This window comes from Choloepus didactylus, chromosome 13 (assembly GCF_015220235.1).
Source record: "Choloepus didactylus isolate mChoDid1 chromosome 13, mChoDid1.pri, whole genome shotgun sequence".
Classification (NCBI taxonomy): Eukaryota; Metazoa; Chordata; class Mammalia; order Pilosa; family Megalonychidae; genus Choloepus; species Choloepus didactylus.
In genome coordinates, this window is record NC_051319.1 from 6,646,690 (window position 1) to 6,667,628 (window position 20,939).

The following is a 20,939-nucleotide window of genomic DNA, read 5'->3' on the forward strand; positions in this document are numbered from 1 at the left end:
ACCCAAAACATCTTATACTCCTTTTTCCCCACTATTATTCATTTACTTTTTGTCCCCCTTTTTTCTACTTGTTTGTCCATACATTGGATAAAGGGAGTGTGAGCCACAAGGTTTTCACAGTTACACAGTCACATCCTATAAGGTACATAGTTATACGATCATCTTCAAGAATCAGGGATACTGGATTGCAATTCAGCATTTTCAGGTGTTCCTTCTAGCTATTCTAGTACACAAAAAACTAAAAAGATATCTATATAATGCATAAGAGTACCCTCCAGAATGACCTCTCAACTCCATTGGAGATCTCTCAGCCACTGAAACTTTATTTTGTTTACTTTCTCTTCCCCCTTTTGGTCAGGAAGGTTTTCTCAATCCCACAATGCCAGGTCTAGGCTCATCCCCGGGAGTCACATCCCATATTGCCGACGAGATGTACACCCCTGGGAGTCATGTCCCACATAGTGGGGAGGGCAGTGAGTTTACCAGCCGAGTGGGCTTAGAGAGAGACAAGCAATATCTGAGCAACAAAAGAGGTTCTCTGGGGGTGACTCTTAGGCACCGTTATAAGCAGGCTTAATCTCTCCTTTGCAGTAACAAACTTCATAAGGGCTAGCCCCAAGATCGAGGACTTGGTGTACTACAGTGGTAGTCCCCAATGCTTGTGAGAATATCAGGAGTTCCCCAGGTGGGGAAGTTTAATGTTTCCACATTTTTCCCTAGGCCCTCAAGGGGGCTTTGCAAATACTTTTTATTGTCTGCCCAAATTATTCTGCGATGTATAGGGGCTTCACGCTAACCTGTACAAACCAACCAGATCTCACCCCCTTTTCAAGATTCCATGTAATTATGGTGTTTGGATAAACTGACCATACAAGTTAACTTATATAGCGTGCTACAGAAAGTATGGATTTTGCACCAGATAAACATCTCTTCCTTTGTTCTCACACAGAAGTCGAGGTTTTAAAACACAGTCAGTGTCTTCCTTTTCCTTTTAATCTGGTTTACCTTAGTTCCAATCAAGTCCATTTCATTCATATATCTAATTGAAGTCTGATCTCTTTTTCATCTTTTTTAACATTTGCTGTATGGGGTAATGCTGAAATTCATAGCTGCTTAACTCTGACACTGAGTATCAGGTGTCCACAGATACCCAAAGTTACAGTGACCGACCAGCTCAGCATCTCAGAATTGAGAGACAACCATTACAACTCATAGTGAGGTGTGACTGCTGTAAGAGCTTACAGTCTAGGAACCTTTACCATAAGCCTTCACATGACAACCTGTGTTCTCAGATTCAATTCTCAGAGTTTGCACATTAAAGTTAGTCCATATTAGTGAGGGTTTATAATGTTTGTCTTTTCAATCCTGGCTTAACTCTGACGCTGAGTCTCAGGTATCGTACAGATACCCGAAGTTACAGAGACCGACCAGCTCAGCATCTCAGAATTTAGAGACAACCATTACAACTCATAAATAGGTATGACTGTTGTAAGAGCTTACAATCTAGGAACCTTTACCAAAAGCCTTCACATGATAACCTGTGTTCTCAGATTCAATTCTCAGAGTTTGCACATTTGAGTTAGTCCATGTTAGTGAGAGGTTATAATGTTTGTCTTTTCGATTCTGGCTTATTTCACTTGACATACTGTCCTCAAGGTCCGTTCACCTAGGTACATACCTCACAACTTCATTTCTTCTTGGCCCCACTCAGTTTTCCATTGTATGTATACACCACAGTTCACCATTCTGTTTATCAGTCGATGCACACTTAGGCCACCTATTCATTGCGAATTGCGAATATGACTTCCATGGACACCAGTGTGCAGTGTCCACTCATGTCCCTGCTCTCAGTTCTTCCAAGTATATACCCAGTAATTGGGTTGCAGGACCGTATGGCATTCCCAGCGTTAGCTTCCTGGGCCATTCTGCTTCCCTACCAACAGGGAATAGGTACATCCCTCTCTCCACATTTTCTCCAGCACTTGTATCTCTCTATTTTTTAACAGTTTTATTCACACTCCATACAATCCACCCTAAATAAACAATCAATGATTCCCAGTATAATCACATAATTATGCGTTCACCACCACAATATATATGAGGACATTTCTATCTGTCCCCCAAAGAAAGAGGAAAAGGAGTAAAATAAAATGAAGACTAAAAATACAAAAGATAGAAGAAAAATAAAAATAAAATACAATGGAAAGGTCAGACATCACCACTACCAAGAATCCAATATCACCCTTATATATCTCCCTTTGGAATATTGTCTTTGTTACAATTAAAGCATCTTACAATGTTACCGTTAACTGTCGACTCTAGTTTGCACTGACTGTGTTTTTTCCCCTATACCATCCAATTTTCAACACCTTGCAAAGTTGACATTTGTTTTTTCTCCCTCATTTAAAAACATTCGTATATTTGTACATTTAATCACCATCATTGACCACTTTAGGTTTCCCTAAGTTATACAATCCCAGTCTTTCTTCTATCTTTCCTTCTGGTCTCATACATGCCCTTGGCCTTCCTCTTTCAACCATACTCAACACTCATCTTTGTTCAGAGTACTTACAGTATTGTGTTACCATAATACACTATACTACCCATTCCATTTCTGGATCTATACAATCAATCCTGTTGAACCTTCTGTTGCAAATGCCCAATCTCTAACCTCTTTCTCTCTCCTGATAAACTGTGTTCTCAACTCCCAAATTTCACTTATCAATGTTAATCCATATTAGGGAGACCACACAGTATCCGTCCTTTTGTTTCTGGCTAATTTCAGTCAACATAATATCTACTGTCTACCATTTTGTCTCTTGGCTTTTATTTGTCATATTTTATTTTTATTTTTTCCTCTCTCTTTTTTACCCATACTGATAGTCTTCATTTCTACACTTTTCTCCAAACCTCTGCTCCTGTCTTTTCCTGTCTGCCTGTAGTGCTCCCTTTAGTATTTCTTATAAAGCAGGAATCTTGTCCACAAACTCTATCAGTGTCTGTTTGCCTGAAAATATTTTAAACTCTCCCTCATTTTTGAAGGACAGTTTTGCTGGATATAGAATTCTTGGTTGGCAGTTTTTCTCTGTCAGTACCTTAAATATATCATACCATTGCCTTCTTGCCTCCATGGTTTCTACTTAGAAATCCATACATAGTCTTATCAAGCTTCCGTTATATGTGATGGATCACTTTTCTCTCGCTGCTTTCAGAATTCTCTCTTTGTCTTTGACATTTGATATTCTGATTTTTAAGTGTCTTGGAGTCAGTCTACTTGGATCTGTTCTGTTTAGGGTACACTGGACTTTTTGGATCTGTAATTTTATGTCTTTCAAGAGATGGGAGATTTTCAGTGATTATTTCCTCCATTATTCTTTCTTCCCCTTTTCCCTTCTCTTCTCCCTCTGGAACACCCATGACATACATATTTGTGCACTTCATGTTGTCCTTCAGTTCCTGAGACCTTGCTCGTGTTTTTCCGTTCTTTTCCCTGTTCTTTTGTATGTAGGATTTCAGATATTCTGTCTTCTAGTTCCTGTATCCTTTCTTCTGCCTCTTCAAATCTGCTGTTGTATGTCTCCATTGTGTTTTTCATCTCTTCTGTTGTGCCTTTCATTCCCATAAGTTCTGCCATTTTTCTTTTCAGACTTTCAAGTTCTTTCTAATATTTACCCAATGTCGTCTTTATATCGTTCATCTCTTTTGCCAAAACTTCCCTCAACTTGTTGATTTGATTTTTGAATTGATATAGGAGTTTTATTTGATTAATAATTAGTTGTTTGAATTCCTGTATCTCAGATGAAGGGTAAGTTTGTTCCTTTGGGCCATGTCTTCGTTTTTCCTAATGTGACTCATAATTTTTTGTTGTATAGCCATCTGGTTTCCTTGATTACCCCAGTCAAATTTTCTCAGACCAGATGGGCCCAAGTATCAGGAGGAGATTGTATTCAGTTTCAGGTTTCCCAGAGGGTGAGATCCATTAGGTTATCAGACTTTTCTGGATGCCTATGCTTTTCCTATCCTGCCCAGCAGGTAGTGCTTGTCAGCCCACAGCTCCTCACTGGTATAAAGAGGTGCAGCCCCTTTAATGTCAGGGGCTTCAGTTGTCCTTGCCAGGGGCCCAGGGTTTCAGAAGCCAAGCTTAAGTTGTTTCTGGTTCCCTCCCCACCCTGCAGGCCCTGGGGTCTGAATTATCTGAGAGAGGGGAGTCACTTGAGCTGGACCACGCTCTCCCTTTTCTTTGGTAAGAACACCCTTTAGGGAGTTATCTGATATACTTAAATTCCTCCTTTGTCTCTCTGACTCTTAACTCCACCTTTGCCTGGGTCAGGTCTTACAGTTGAAAATGCCTCGTGTTTTCTCTAATGAGCTACTTGGAATGGGAGAAAAGGAAAAAGAGAGAAAGCCCCTCTTCAGAGCCAGTCCACAGCCCCCCAGTTTCGCTGGTTGACTGGTGTTGGTACCTGGTTCTCTGGGCCCCTTTTCTTGAGATACAACTATTTTCCAGTATTCTGAGCTTAGCCATCTCCAAAGGCTCTTTTTGTTTTTATTTTTTTTTTTCCGTCATCCCCACCTCCTCTCTCCGGCGAGTGACCTCAGGGTACTTTCCTGCTTGCTCGGGGTTTAACTGTGCTTGTAGCTTGTATTCAGTAGTCCAGATTTGTTAATTAAAACCACAATTGGAGCTTGGTTGAGTTACTGTCCCTTGCTGCAGGTAGCCTGCTTCTTTTTCCCACAGTGAAGTTTTCCATCTCAGCCTGTCCTGCCAGTGCTTGAGGGGCACCAGCTCTGCAGTTTAGGGAGCTGTACTTAAAGTTTTTTTTTTTAATGCATTTTTATTGAGATATATTTGCATAACATACAATCCTTCAAAGTATACAATCAGTTGTTCATAGTTGTGCATTGATCACCACAATCAATCTTTGAACATTTTCATTATTCCAAAAAAATAAAAAAATAAAAATTAGAATAAAAAAGAACATCCAAAACATTCCATTCCCCTCCTTCCCCCATTGTTCATTTACTTTTTTTCACACTCATTCATTGTTTTTTTAACTTTATCAAAAAATTTAAAAAAAAATAAACATTTCAAACAAAACCAAAACAAAGGAATAAGAAAAAACAAATAACCTAAAATAACTACATTGCTTCCAACATACTTACAGTTCTATGCTGCAATCTCAGCTGTTCCATCCATTCCTAACTGATGTACAATGTTGTCGGATCACAGATGTCGCCCACTCAGTTGTTCCAGACTATTTTCTTGTTGTTTCTGGATATTTATTATTTGCTCTGAGGGACTAACTAAATTCCACACCTCTCTATGCTGTCATCTTGCCCCACCTCCAATAGCTTAACTTTTAAGCATTGAAACTTTTACCATTTTAGATAGATCTTTAGAATGTTTTGTACATTTTATTATCCATTTTGTCCATGGTTATTTTTTGATTATCACTTATTCTACCACACAGCAGTTACCATTGTAGATGTTGGTGGTCGAGACATAGTTCTGACATCAGAGATAGTTATAAAAGTTGTTTCATTGTAGTGCTAAATAATGTGTGCCCTTTTTTCTTTTGTCACATACCAAAGAGGTAAACTTTAGCTTTCTCCCCGTAAAGGAGTATATAATTTAATACCAAACACAGCTGCTTCTTCTTTGTTTTCCTCATATTTTAGAAGTTACTGTTCTGTGTTATCAATAATTGGCTTGTCAGCAGCATTCAAAATACTATCTTTTATTTTGGTATTAGTGTCCCAAACAAAAACAAACAAAAAAGAAAACAGTGGCTAGGGCAGTGATTCTAGCATGGTGTTCATGAGTTGGAATGAGGAGGACATGCACTAGCCTCTACTAAGGAATAGGGAGGGGAGGAAGGACATATGTACCATGAAAAGGCATTTTTAATACATCTATTGTTTTGGTTATATAAACTAAGGAACATAAAGCTCAGCAATATCTTTTCTGACCTTAGAGATGTGCTTAAAAAAGAATGAGGGTAGCATCATAGGGGTCTGTGTTTAAATAAGTTGAAAACTGTTTTAGAACATAGGTCAGCAAACTTTTGGTAATAGGACACATGGTAAATATTTTAGGCTTTGTGGGCTGTGTGGACTCTGTTACAACTCCTCACTCCCCTGTGGTAGCACAAAAGCAGACTTAGACAATAAATAAACAGATGAGCATGGCTATGCTCCCATAAAACTTATTTACATAATCAGCTATATTTGGCCTCTGGACCACAGTTTGCTGACCCCTGCTCTAAAGCCCTGTTACTCAAAGTCCCAAGACCAGCAGCATGGCCAACTTGGGAACTTGTTAGAAATGGAGAACTCAGGTCCTCCTCTCCACCAGCTTATCCAGAATCTGCATTTTAATAAAATCCCCAGATGATTTGTATGCACATTCAAGTTTGAGAAGCACGGCTTTAGAGTAAGCCTTACCTTTGTCACAAATATATGCCACATGTGGCATATTGTTCAGTGCTTAGAATAGTATGTCGTTTTAGCAGTAATGGAAAAAGGTTGGTATTAAGAAAGTATCTTCCTGGATATTCTTGAATAAGATTACGTTTGCATTTCTAGACCTGGCCGAAGACCCCTGGGATTTTTATCTTTAATATGTTCGAAGAATAGTTTGGAGTCTGAGGAATCAATTCAAGTCCATAATAAGAAGCACCTAAAACCTCCAATACCTATAACAAGGCAAAACTTGAAAAGATCTAACCCTCTAACTGAAAGTGAGGAAAAAGCCCCAAAATCCTCTGATCTGCTTCCGTCTCCAGGTATTGTTAATATTCAGACCAAGAATACTGGCAATTCAGTAACTCAGGTATGTGATAACTACTGCATTTTATTGTTTGTATAAAATGGATTTGCTTTCAGACTCAACTAGGAAAAACATAGTAAATTGTTTATTTTCATTGGATGTCAGAAATTATTAACTCCTCTCCATCTCCTGCCCATCGTAAACACCCCACCCAACCCCCAAATGTTGGAAGAATACAAGGTTGTTAAACTTAGGAAGTTATAGCTAGTTTAGTACAGAGCCGTTCAACTAGTCATCAGTGGACACTTCATTGCCATTCCTTTCATTCAAAGACCACTCTGGGCTGTAGAAGCAAAAGGAGGCAGTACCTGTATTTTATTTACCTTAGGAAAAATGTCCTAACTCCCACAGGAATTCAAGGAACTAGAGTTTGTTTAGATGTTTCATTTCTATGCATTCTGAAGTTTTCCAGATTAATAATAAGTACTGGTAAGAAAAACTCTGTGAACCTGTATCCAAGCCTTTGGAAGAATATTGGGTGATTTCAAATCTCGACAAACAGAGGCTGGTTCCCATCTGTTGGACAGCATGAGCCTCAGGAAGTTTTTGTTGGTTTCTTTGTTTGTTTGTTTAATATAAGGACCATCTTTTTTTAAATATTTTTATATATTTTAAATTTTTCCCTGGAATTATTTTCTGAGACCAAGATTTTGTAAGTCTTAATATTTATTGCCGGATAGCTTCTTAGGAAGGGTTGGTAGAATTATCAAAAATGTGGCAGTGCCAGTCATCACATCCTTGCCACCATTAGATATTAACACTTCCAAATAATTATTTTTCTTATTTAATATCATAGTAAAGAGGTGGAAATATCCAGTTACTAGAGACTTGGCTTTTTCCATGTATTTACTATTTTAATTTTCTCATTTGTATTTTTTGCTGGTTATTCCTACCTTTGCTGGGTTATTGCTTTGGGGATCTTAATGGCTTTTGAGTTAGTCAGGGTTCTCTAGGGAAACAGAACCAACAGGAGATACCTGTAAATTTTATGAGATCTTTATAAAAGTGAAGAAGCCGTGTACCTTTTAGCTCTTTGCTGCAAATAGTTTTTCCCAGTTTATTTTGTTTTTAATTTTGGAAAATAAGTTTTAAACATTCAAATAATCAAATCCTTTACCTTTTCCTTTGCAATTTCTTAAATTGTCTTTATGATTAGGAAATTTTTCTCCGGAGGTATAAGAACTTCTGCAATTGATTTTAAACATTTATCTCTATTCACGGTTATTGACTTTTTGGTGTATAGTGAAGCAAGAATCTAAATTAATTTTTATTCTCAATTTACTAGTTTTTTAAATAAGTAATATTTGCCACATGTTCTAAAATTCATAAGCTACAGAAACAAATTTACAGTGAAAGTTTCCCACCTGTGTCCTTTAGCCTCCAAATTCTTCTTTCCACAGGCATTTGGTATTACTGGTTTCTGGTTTACTTTTCCAGAGATGTTTTGTATATACACAAATACATATATTTTCCTTTTTTTTTTTTTTTCAAGAATTTATCTACAAAATACCAAAAAGGTGGAAGTAACCCACATGTCCATCAATAGATAAATGAATAAACAAAATGTGGTATATACATACAGTGGAATTATTCAGCAGTAAAAAGGAATGAGGTTCTGATTCACGCTATGACATTTATGAACCTTGAAGACGCAATGTTGAGGGAAATAAGCCAGAACAAAAGGGCAAATATTGTATGCTTTCACTTATATGAAATAACTAGAATATGCAAATTCATAGAGACAGAAAGTAGATTACGGGTTTTGGGGTACAGATGGGTGTACAGAATGGGGAGTCAATGCTTAAAGAGGTACAGAGTTGGGATGATGGAAAAATTTTGGTAATGGATGGTAGTAATGGTAGCACAGTGTTGTGAATGCAATTAATACCACTGAATTGTATACTTGAAAGTGGTTAAAATGGGAAACGTTATGTATGTGTTACCACATTAAAATATTTTTGTAAAGAATATTATGTATGAATGGAATCATATAATTTGTGACCTTTTAGGATTGACTTTTTTTTACTGAGCATAATTCTCTGGAATTCATCCACATTGTTGCATTCATCAATAGTTTATTTTTATTGCTGAATAGTATTACATGGTATGGATGTACCATTGTTTTAACTGTTTGAACAACATCTAGATTGTTTTCAGTTTTTTGCTTTTACAGATAGAGCTGCAATGAGCATTAATATACAGGTATTTGTGTGAAAATAAGTTATTTTCCAGGTTTTAAGTGCCCAAGAGTGTCCTCATTGTTTTTAATGACTATGTAATGTTCTTTTTGTATGAATGTACCATAGAGTGGTGCTAGTCCCACACTGGTAGGCATTTAGGTTGTTCCTCATTATTTGCTATTTCAAACAATGGGGTAATAACTAACTTACAAATAAGTCATTTTGCATGTTTGTAAGTTCAATTCCTAGAAATAGAATTGTTGGTCAACAGGAATGATTATTCTTGTGACAGATATTGCCTGATTATCCTCCATAGGAATTATATCAGTTTCTACACTTACTAGAAGTATATGAGAGGGCCTTTTTTCTTCATGCTAGTTATGTTGTCAGATTTTTCACTTTTGACAATCATTGTAGGTTTAATGAGTGCATATTCTTATTGAATGAGGTTGAGTATCTCTTCATGTGTTTGAGTCATTTATGCTTCATTTTCTGTGAACCATGTGTTCGTATCATTTGACTTTTTTAAAAAAATTGGATTATTGGTCTTTTTCAAATTGGTTTCTAGAAGATCATATATTAAGGAAAAAGCCTTTTTTGTTGTAGGTTGCACATATATTTTTCCCAGTATGCTGTCTTTCGATTTTGCCTATGTTGGTTTCACTATGCATTTTAAATTTTTATGTAGAAAAATTTATCAGTCTTTATGCACCAGCCTGACTCAACCCCAAGACCAAAGAACACGCCAAGCAAAAAGTTTCACATGAATTTTAATAGGAACTTACAGGACAATTTTTCCCAGTGGCAGCTGGGAGAGGAAGTCGATCCCATGCAAACAACAGGAAGAGGAGTGCTTTCTATAGCTCAGCAGAGCCTCACTATATTTGGTTACAAAGGAGCCTCAGCTAAGTCTGATGAAAGTTGATTACTAACAGTGATAAGTCTCAGTGACCTTCAGTGTCTGCTCTGTCATGCAGGCTGCTGCGTGCTCAGGCAAGGCTCAGTTTTTTCTCAAAGGGAGGGGGTGAGTGCTGACCCCTGGGCTGCCACAGTCTACCCCCACACAGCAGTTTGCATTGACCATAGGACAGACATTGTATCTGTATTCTGCAACAACAATATAAGAGAGGATATTAGGAGACAACCCCCCACCGCCCACCCCCACCCCCATAGATAACACCTTCACAAAATGATGCTGCCATGGCCAAAATAGGGAATTAAACCATTCTACTGATAATTGATAAGACCTGTGATTTCATTCTTTTCCAGATTTTCTGATATGTTGACTTCTGTCAACAGGTTATCCATGCAGTCCAATTCACAGGGGTCAAGGTCCAAGGCAGGCTGGTGGTGCCCAGTAATGGCAGTTCAGCATTGAGATTTATTGTGAGAAAGTCTTCTCAAAATCAGTTACAGGCATGGTTTGTCCTAAGCAAAACTCCCCTCTGGCTGTGGACCTGTGAAACTTAGGTTATCTGCTGCCAATATACAAAGGAGGGACAGTCCAGTTCCAGAACATGCAGGGCAAGCTCCATTAGATTTCAAAGTCCGAGAGTCATTTATTTTCAAATACCATTATTTTTTCTCCCTGAATTTGCAGGGAGCTTTCTGGGGTTACATTCATTGTTAACCTAGGCATGAGTGTCCATAAAGTCATACATGTGGTTCCCTGGGTTATTGGAGGCCCTGGATTAATGATATAAATAACCTATGGCATTTTAAAAAAAATAAATTTTGGTTTAATGCTTAAATTTTGGTGATCCCAGTGCCCCTTGGGCTTAGGATTCCCAACCAGCGTGGCTGCATCAGCCAATTGACCTTATTTTCCTCACTTTCTAATGCTTGTGGTGCAGGCAAGAGCAAATAATTTTCATTACCTCGTTGTGGTTGTAACGTTGCCTGTCCTTTTTTCTGAGTTCACAGCGCTTGCATGGGTCCTGCAGTTACCAGCTCAACAGGGGCTGAGTGGCTGCTCAAGGTCGTAAATTGAGGCTGGTGAGGACTGGATATAACCGACGGGTCCACTGCTGCAGGGATTGTTAGTCATCTTTTAGCTTCTCTTTTCAAAGCCCATTCATTCTTTAACATGAAACACAGTTACCTTGCGCTTGTAGCAGGCAGCCTAGATGTCTTTCCACATTCCTTTTCCCGATAAGGGGTGGCTGACAACGATCCATTGCTTATTTCCACATGACCATCCACACTGTTAAGCCCTTAATTCAGCCCATTGGCTGCTTTGCATAGTCCCAGTTACCCATCATATAGCATCCATACTAAGTTGCACGGCTTGTCCAGGTGGTGGGCTGCCCATGTACTGATCCATCAGTTTACTGAACAGATTCTGTATACTACCACATCCGTCAACAATGGGCACAGAAACAGCCACCTTGGGGGGATCAGTAGGGAGGGGCAGTCATTGTTCTTCTACATAGGAAACTGGTCCCGTGATATCATGCATTCCTGCACTTAAGGGGCTATGTTGCAACAGATAGGCTTTCCATTTTGTCATAGTGCTCAGCTGAGCACTCCCTGAATATGATTTATTTGCATTGTCTTTTATCCACCCCTATATGGAGATGGCAGTGCACAATGACACAGGGAATTTTGGGGTTAGTCCTTCAGCTTACAGCAGGGTGTTACAGGCAACGCATGGTTGTTTTCCTAAGGGGCTATATTGTAGCTCGGCCCCTTTCCAAAGCTGAAACCAAAAGCCGAGGATAACTCCTTTTTTCCCTTTTGCCTTTGCCACAAGTGCCACTGAAGCCAATATCGGTACTGGCCACATCCAGTTCGCAAGGCATTTCTGAGTCCACCCCTCCCTGAACTCCACCCCAACCCTTAAAGCTTGAGCCTGTGTGATGGCTCCTTTAGCCTTTTCAAAGGCAGCCGGCTGTGGAACATCCCATTCCCATGTTTTTCCTTTCCTGATTTGAACATACAAAGGTTTTAGGATATGTGCTAAATGGGGTATAAACCAAGGAAAGCCATTAGTTGTTTAGGAATATATGGGGTGGGATAATTTTGCACTTTATCAACAACAGTTGAGGGAATAGTCTTAGCGGCAGTTTCTAATTCTGCAAGGAGAGTTACTTGTCAGCATATCATCGCTATAATAAAAGAGTGACCTCTGCTGGAGGTTTCCACATTTTAAAATCTTGAGCTACCAAACCATGGCAAATAGTGGGACCATGAAGATATCCTTGTAGCACAGCTAATGTCTACCATTGTCATCCCTGCCCCTCAAGAAAGCAAATACAGGCTGGTTGGAGGGATCTAGTGAAATGCTAAGAAAGGCATTAATAAAGTCCAACACAAAATGAAACTGGCCCAATTAAGCACTTATGTCCCACAACAAAGTAGCTACATTCGGTACAGCTGCAAACAAAGGAGGAGTTAACCTTGTTAAGTTCTCTATAATCAAAAGTTATCCACCAGGCACTGTCAGGCTTCTTCACTGGCCAGACTGGGCTATTAAATGGGCTGTGAGGAGGGATTATAATGCCACTTTTTCCAATTCCTTAATGGTAGCAGTGATTTCTTGGTGGCCCCCTGGTAATTTATATTGAGGTCCTGCACCGTGCATCTGGGACCTTTACCAGTGACCACTTAGCATGTACAGTTTTGTCCACCCAGTAGTGGAGACGAAATTCACCTACAGTAGTTTGCAAAATGATACTTTGTTCTGACCAGCAATAGTTTGTGACCCAGTTTGCAACCCTTTCCCATGTATTAAAGTGCATTCTGCACCATTGTCTACTAAGGCCAGAACCCTATGTTCATTAGTGGGGGGACAAAAGATAGTTCTATATATGGCCACCGATCCCCAGTGTCCTCATATATTGTTCTTATTTAGGAATCTCGACCTACCCCCTATGCTAGGCGGAAGGGGGCCTCCCAGACCTCCTCCGCCAGGGGTGGGCAGAGGGCTTTTTACATGGTATCAGCCATGTCTTTCAGTCAGAATCCACATTGTCCTCTGGTGACCTGGTTTCAAGCTTAATAAACCTCTGTTCCTTGGGCAGCTTGCTCCACAGTTTAATACTGCATTTGTCTACCCATCAATATCCTCAATTTTAGCTCCAGCAGCTATTAGATCTCTCCACATTTGTCTACGCAACACATTGTTCAGACCATCATGTCCCCTCAGGATGTGACCTATAGCTCTGACTCCATCTGTCCTTCACCTTAGGCCATCTGTTTCTCCCAGGTGTGCAACCATTTAGGTAGCCTATGAGGTGGGTTGTCCTATAAGTGGGCTAAGAATGGGCACCAAAGTCCCATACTGCTGTGTGAGAGCAGTATGTAAAATTATCTCATTAATTCCTGCAGTGTAAGGTACACTATCTGGTTCAACAACACCCCATGCTCCATCTCTAGCCCCCTCAATACCTCTTGTAGCTCATCAATGGTATCCAATAGAGGGTTTCATGAGGCAAATCCCCCTCCTGGGGCCACACCTCTTTACACTGGAATAGAAGCCAATTAGGTAGTGATTTTGTTTCCATTTAGGGGCTAACAAATATATGTGTTGATGCAGAGAAGGATGAGTGGTGAGAGAGGACAATTTACTCATCTCATACCCTGAAAGCAATACACCATCTGCCTTGGTATCTCACAATTGCAGTAGCCAATTTAATAAAAGTTATTTAGGTTTTGCCTATACTGAGTCCCAATTTCTTATAATTCAGAAGAGGTAAAATTGCACGTTGTAACATGTATTCTTTGCTCAGTGGGTGCAGCTGGGGCTGTAGCTGCATCAGTGACATCATCCCCATCTGCCTGCTGGGAACATGCTCTGACTTAATCTTACATTGGGCCAGAGGGCACACAAATTTACACCCTTCATCCTCCTTTTCCCAGTCAGAGTGGGAATCCTCCTCATCTGAAGAAAAGTCCACAGGGTCCCAAGCTTTGGGATCCCAATCAGGGGAGGTTAGAATACTTCTTACTTGAACCTTAGGTAACTTCCTCCCCTTTATCCTAGCATAACAACATGCTAATATTTCCAAATTTTCATCTACTTGGCATAACCTCTCATTTAAAGCATCCTCGGGCTACCTGCATATACCTCTCTCCTCCTCCTTCAGGTGACAAAGGGCTGCCTTGGCTATCAAGGCCTCTTCCGCAGCTGATTGCAGGGCCTCCGAAAGTGGCCAGGCTACAGCTGCAGCTGCCCAGCAGCTTTCCTTTCTCTTATGAAATCCCAGCTGCCTTGCAGTCTGATGCAGGAGGGCTGTTAGTCCAGCCAGGGAGTTATAAGCATCTCCATACTCTCTTGGTGGTCTCCAGTTGTCTAGGAGGGTAGCTGCCCATCCCCACATGGACATTGCAGGCCATCCCAGAACTTCCCTGGGAAATCCTCTCTTCCCAATATTCATGCTTTCTGCAGCTGGCCAAATGCTCTAGCCCAACTCAACCCCAAGACCAAAGAACATGCCAGGCCAAAACTTCCCCATGAATTTTAAGAGGGAAGGACTTACAGGAGGATTTGTCCCAATGGCAGCCAGTTGAGAAAGAAGTCAATGATCCGTGCAAACAAGAGGAAGAGGAGTGCCTTGTTTAGCTCAGCAGAGAGCTGAGAAACCCCAGCTGAGTCTTGTGAAAGTTGATTACCAGCAGTGATTAGACTCAATGACCTCCAATATCTGTGCTCTGGTCACATGGGCAGCTGCTTGCTCAAGGCTCCACCCTTTTCCCTGACGGGAGTGGGTGGGTGCTGACCCCTGGGCTGCCACACTTTTATTTTTATGGATTCTGGCCTTCATGTCATTTAAAAAAACACTCCTTCCCCTTCTAGGATTATAAGAGTTTTCCAGTGGCTTCTTATTTTTTCCCCAAATGTTTTAACATTAAAATTTTTTTATCTGTCAGAATTTATATTGGCAATATGTCAGACTTGTTTTTTCCTCAAGATGGTTCAACTTCATTTAATGACTAATTCAACTTTTCTTATTTTTTTGAAATATCATTTTTATCAGATATTAACCTTCCATGTGTGAGAGGCCTGTTTCTAGTCTTCTGTTCCATTGATAGATCTGTGTGTTCTTTTGCTGATATCATACTGTCTTAATATTTTATGTATTTATAAATATGTTAATTTTTGATAGGGTCTCTTTATTTTGTAATATTTCCTTTGAATGCAGTTCTGTTTCATCTTACTCTTATGCCAATAAAAAGAGTTTAATTATAGATATAATGTTATATTTTTGAATATTATTAAAAACTTAATGGAAAGCAGGACAAAATAATGTGTCATGGATACACTATGATTTACCTAATCATATCTATTATTCAATATTTAGTTGCTTCCAATTTTGTTAATATAACTAATGCTACAAACATAATCTTATCCATAAAACTCTTAATATATTTTGGGATTATTTCCTTAATGTAATAGCATAGAAATGAAATTGTTGGGTCAGTAAGTATGAAAATATTTAAAGCTCTTAATTTTTATTGCTGTATTGCTTTTCAAACAAGTTATACCAATTTAGACTACCTCTAACAATATATAAATATTGCATGGCTGACTTATTTTTATTGCCTTTTTAGGCTTCTAGCAATCAGCCCTTACTGAAAGAAGCATGTAAAAGTGGCAAAAACCGTTGGGCATCTGAAAAGGAGCCAACAACAGTCTCTGAATATTTCTTTGGTGATATCTTTATTGAAGTGGATGAAGCAGAATAAAACAATTTTTTTTCCCGTCAAATATACATCTACAAAGCAGTATTTAGATTAAAACGTTGTCTGTGTTTCTTCAGGTTAGTTTTGAATGTTTAGTGGGCTTGGTTTTGAAGCTTTTAAAATCAGTGGCAAACATTGCTGAGGTTCGGTTCATTCTGATTGATTCAGCATTTTGGAAATACCAAGCAAATAGACTACTTTTTCAGACAGAAATAGCAACTCGTTTACATATTGACTCTTTCTGTGCCTAGCACACATGGACATTTTGGAATGTGGATAAATGTCTCTTTATATCTTTATATCAATCATAGTGCTGACAACATATTTGGAGGTTGATTGTATCTAACATTTACTGAACTTCTTTTTGTGAAGATTTTTCTTTCTTTCTTTCTTTTTTTTTGGATGATGAAGGCCTTTTCAGTTACGTCTAAGTAAATGAAAGCAAGTTGTGAAACTCCATTTTAGTGTGGTAAATGTTAAAAAATCTTTCTATTATTAGCTGTTGATTGAAGAATATGTATTTTTATAATGCAAGTTGATGTAACATTTGTCCTAATTGAAGATATAATATTTAAACTTATTTATAAAGATGAAACATCAAAGAGCTTATTTATTTTTAAATTTTATTTAAAAGGATATTCAGTTTTAATTGTTTTCACCTCTCAGATTGTGGGTCCAGAAGACATTAACAAATTTTTTTTGTCTTTCTCTCTTTATTTTAAGATATTTAAAATGATGTAACTAAAAGTGTTTGGGTAGTGTATTTGCCTTGAATACATTTTTTTTTTCTCATAGTTGTGTATATGGACTTTGTACTGTGAATGTTTTTGTTTTTCTTATTTCTTTTTCTATTTCTTAGCTAATCTTGACTTCAGGTATGAAGCATATTTCCATAGAAAACTCAATCTCCTTTACATCTGTACACACATATGCACACATGTTCCTTTTTTAAAAAAACAGTATGTTGATAGTTTTTTCCCCATTAAATTCTGCACTTAATCCTTAGGCCTTTAAGCATAGAACTTAATTGTATTGTTTATATTGAAAACAAACCAAGATAATAATAATAAATTCATCAATATGAATTTAAGGGTTATTTTTAATTTCAAGATTTGGTGATTTACATCTGTAATTCTAGTATCTGTCCAAGCAAATTTTTAGTGGTTCAAGTTAAACTTCTCAAAGAACAATTATTTATTCTGATTTTATTTGAAAAGCCTCCTGGATTAATAATACATTAGACCAGGAATCAGAAACATTTTCTACAAAATATTTTCTGCTTTGTGGGCCAGCTGGTCTCTGTGACATTGTCTCAACTCTGCCACTGTAGTGCAAAAGCAACCACAGACAGTACTTCAATGAATGGCCATGGCTGGACTTGGCCTTAATTTGCCAACCTCTGCATTAGACAGTAATTTTCTTACGTTAAGGTGCTAAAGTCTGTATCTATGAGTTATTTGTCATTGATATCATGAATTGTGCCTAAAAGTTAACTGTGTTTGCATTATGGAAGATTAATACTCAATTAGGAAGATGTTTTTTAATCTAAATAATTGTGTTTGTATAGTTCTTTTGTTTTTGTTTTTGTTTTTGTTTTTTAATGGCGGCCAATTGCCACTTTTCAAGTTTATTAGTAATATAGGATATGGCTCAGCAAGTATAAGTAATGCTAATTTATTGAAACTATTGATAAAGCATTTCTTGTTCACTTTTTGATCACAAAAGAGGATCTACATATCTGAGTGGAAATTCTCTGTAGGAATGCATTTATTTATTTCATGTGATTAATATGTCACAAAAAATCATGGAAGTAAGTCACATTCTGAAAAAAAGCTTATTAATTAGCATTATTTTGAGTGTTAGATTGCTACAATGAAAAAAAAATACTTTATCCCTTCTGTAATTTTTAGTTTTTTTAACTTTGTTAACATTGTTAACTTTAACATTTGTCTCTTGTTTATCTGTAATAAAGTAATTTTATCCCTTGTGTAATTTTTATTTTTTGTTAACATCTGTCTCTTGTTCATCTGTAATAAGGTAATTTTATCCCTTGTGTAATTTTTATTTTTTTTAACTTTGTTAACATTGTTAACTTCGTTACATCTGTCTCTTGTTCGTCTGTAATAAACTAATTTTGTGGAAGATGTAATTTCTTATGTATAAAGAATGATTTTATATTTGGAAATTCATTGTGTTAGAGAATCAAGTCAGCCAGCTAAATATCCTACTGCTACATCCTTAAGACTAATCTTGGAAAAAAGAAACTTAATCAGTGTATTTACCTTATAAGGTGGAAAGAGTTGTTGGCAACTATGTTAAGTCCAATTCATATAAAGAAGGTGTTGCAAAGAATTTGTGTTTTATAAGGCTAAAGGAGACATGATTAAAGGTCTTTATCTTTTGACTTTTCCTCCTGAATAGTTATATCTTAGCAACTGATCGACATGATTTAAAAACCTAATTGTTGATAAATGATTGAGGCGCAAATAAAAATATTAATATCCACTCTTTACCACCATGTTCTTTAACATAGAAATGACAATGTATACTATCTGGCTTGAAGAAGTCTGACAAAAAAGCAATTATCTATTGTTTGTAAATTTTCTTGTTCCAAAGAAAGCAGTTATGTTCTATAAATTATGTAAATAAAAGTTATTTTATACCCTTTATGCTGTCTTTTTTTTTTTTTTTACTTTTCAAAAAAATCTAAGATTAATGCCCAGTTAGCCAAAAGTAGTTTCTGTTTTTCAACTGTTTGTTTTTACTTTCTTTTTTCCACAGAAATGTTCAACTGAAAGAAGTCATCTTTATTCTTCTGTGCTTGCTGTAGAGGATTTTTTTTTTAATCTTGCAAGAAAGAATAGGCTTTCCCCCACATTTGAGACATGTAAAGATTTGCTTATTTTTTTGTTTGTTACTCCTTATATAATGAATTTTTAGATAGAAGAACCCAATTTCTTTCGCGCTCTTTTTTTTTCTTCCCGCTTTGTTTTCTTTGTGGTGAAAGATGAAAGGGACACTTTAGTCTAATATTAACCTGAACTACTGAAGCTGGATATTGACAGAATCTCAGTTGTCCAAATAACTTAGCTAAGAGAAATATTTGTAGAAACTTTTTCTAAAGGGTAGTCTAGCCATTTCTCCAGATAGAAAAATTTTATCTTGGATTTTGTTAGACCATCAAAGAGGTACATATATGGGCTACATTGTTGTGTATGCTCATATTTAGGAACATTATGAGAAATGATCCAAAAGCCTAAAGAAATTGTTGTTTTTACTATAATGATGATGTAGGCTTTATTTACTGTATCAGCCATTATCCAATTTTTGAGGACCTATAGGAGACATTTCTCTTAGGCCTCAATTCCAGGAATAGTTGTGCTTCTGAACAACTAGTTTGTTTACTGTATTATAGGCTGTGTGAATCATCATGCTGTTTTCATCTGCAATGCAAAGCCAAATTTGGGACCAACCTGTAATAAGGTAGAATATTTAATATCACATGTTTTTGAATATGATAATTCACTATTTTTTTACCCTCTTTTCCCACTGCTCAGATTTTTAAAAATCTGTCACTTTTCCAAACCACAAGCTATCACTTAGGCTGTGCACTGTGCTAAGCTCTTTATATGTGTTTCATGTTTTTAAAAATATCAAAGTATCATACGTGGCACAAAAATTCAAATAGTGCTACAAGATTGCAAACAAAAAAGCTGTTTATTAAGAGTATATATTTCTAAATATAACTATTCTTTTATCTTGTCGTATGGTACAGAAGTTTAACTTCCAAGCAACTCTTCCACCCTACTTCCTCCCATATGTCAATCGCAATTTTGGGTTAATCCATCATTAGTGTGTCCACTGTTTTAATTTTACTTACTTACTGCTACATCACATAATGTACTGTGATTTAAAAAAAAAAACAACTTTTTTTTTGTTTTTTGTGGAGTTAATAATTGCTTCACTTTTTCTTTTGTGTTTTTCTCTTAAACCTGTGACTTAACCTCCCACAACCTCCAGAAAGTCTGTAATATATCTCTGCTAATAATTTTCCACTTGGTCAAATTGTTCCATTTTTTTCCCCTGGAAAACCTTCTGAGCTCTTGTTTCCTGTTTTTAATCTAGACTAATCTCCATGTGCATCATAGCTGTCAGCCTGGGGCTTTCCTTTCTATCCTGGAATATGTTACACCTCTTTCCTGGTTTGGGTTACCCATTTCTGGAGCTCATGTCATTGTCTTTCTTGGTTTATTCTTTTGGAGAAGCAAATCTACTTGTTGACTGCAAAAGGGTTACATAGATGATAAAAGTTATTTAAGGCTTTACGTGTCTGAAAGTTTATTCTACTCTTTCACATAGACTATATGAATAGAAGAGAATTCTTAAGTAATTTGAAAATTATATCCACTCTTCACCACCATGTTCTTTAAAATAGAAATGACCATGTATACTATCTGGCTTGGAAATTGGAAGACAATTTTCAGTGTTTAGAAGTTTGGTGCCATTCTGATTCCCTATCCTTTGAATATGACCTGTTTATATATTTCTTGACCGTTGTTATTTCTTGGCGTAAGTCCCCCCACATTTGTGGTGCTGGGTACTTCATGGGCCTTTTCAATATGGAAACTCATTTCCTTCCCTTCTGGGAAGTGTTTTGTATTATTGCTCCCTTCCATTTTCACTCTTTTCACATCTGGATTTGTTAATCAGTTGTTTGACCTCTACATACCCTCTAAGTTATCTTTTTCTCTGCTGTTTTCCATTTATTCCTTCCTTCTGTTTGTTGCTTTTTTCTTCTAGCATAATGGGATTTTCTTACTCCAAATCCCCCTCTCCTCCGCCTGCTATAACCAAGAATTTAGGATTTAAGGGATGATTATGATTACTGAATTGTAATATAGATATTCCTTTTTTACTTTCTGGTATATACAGCTGCCTTGATCTCTGATAATGATTGTATAGCCTTTATCTTGTGCCCTTGTGATGTAAAAACCTTGTGACTGACCCTCACTAGTACCCATTTTATCCAGTTTTTTTACTTTAGGGTCTTATGGTCACTAAAGACAGCCCCTAATGTTTATTAACGAAGGGTCTTAGGTCAGCGCAGAACTAGCCCACCCCAAGTCCAAAGTTAGCTTGACAACTGAAGCTGGATCTAACCAAAATGGGCCCAATTGACATACGCAGTAGCTTAGACTAACCTATAAGTGACCTATACCTTATAAGAATACTGAAAATCACGGCCA

At 37.4% G+C, this 20,939-nt stretch overlaps 1 protein-coding gene and 1 long non-coding RNA gene across 4 annotated transcripts in view; one reads left to right on the top strand and one right to left on the bottom strand.

Moving 5' to 3' along the window:
* The window catches only part of BDP1 (B double prime 1, subunit of RNA polymerase III transcription initiation factor IIIB), a 188,374-nt gene extending 170,014 nt beyond the window's left edge, over nt 1–18,360 (top strand). For all 3 annotated transcript variants that reach the window (XM_037800829.1, XM_037800830.1, XM_037800831.1), the window contains exons 38-39: nt 6,586–6,832; nt 15,562–18,360. In XM_037800829.1, the coding sequence (XP_037656757.1) occupies nt 6,586–6,832; nt 15,562–15,696 (382 nt within the window). In that variant the 3' untranslated portion in view covers nt 15,697–18,360. The remainder of the gene's footprint in view (nt 1–6,585; nt 6,833–15,561) is intronic.
* On the bottom strand, nt 9,780–14,631 carry LOC119507626. The gene is made up of 3 exons (XR_005211333.1): nt 14,490–14,631; nt 10,887–11,036; nt 9,780–10,116 (listed from the first exon to the last, which is right to left on the bottom strand). It is a non-coding gene; the product is annotated as an uncharacterized LOC119507626 (long non-coding RNA).
* Nucleotides 18,361–20,939: the final 2,579 nt, after the last annotated feature.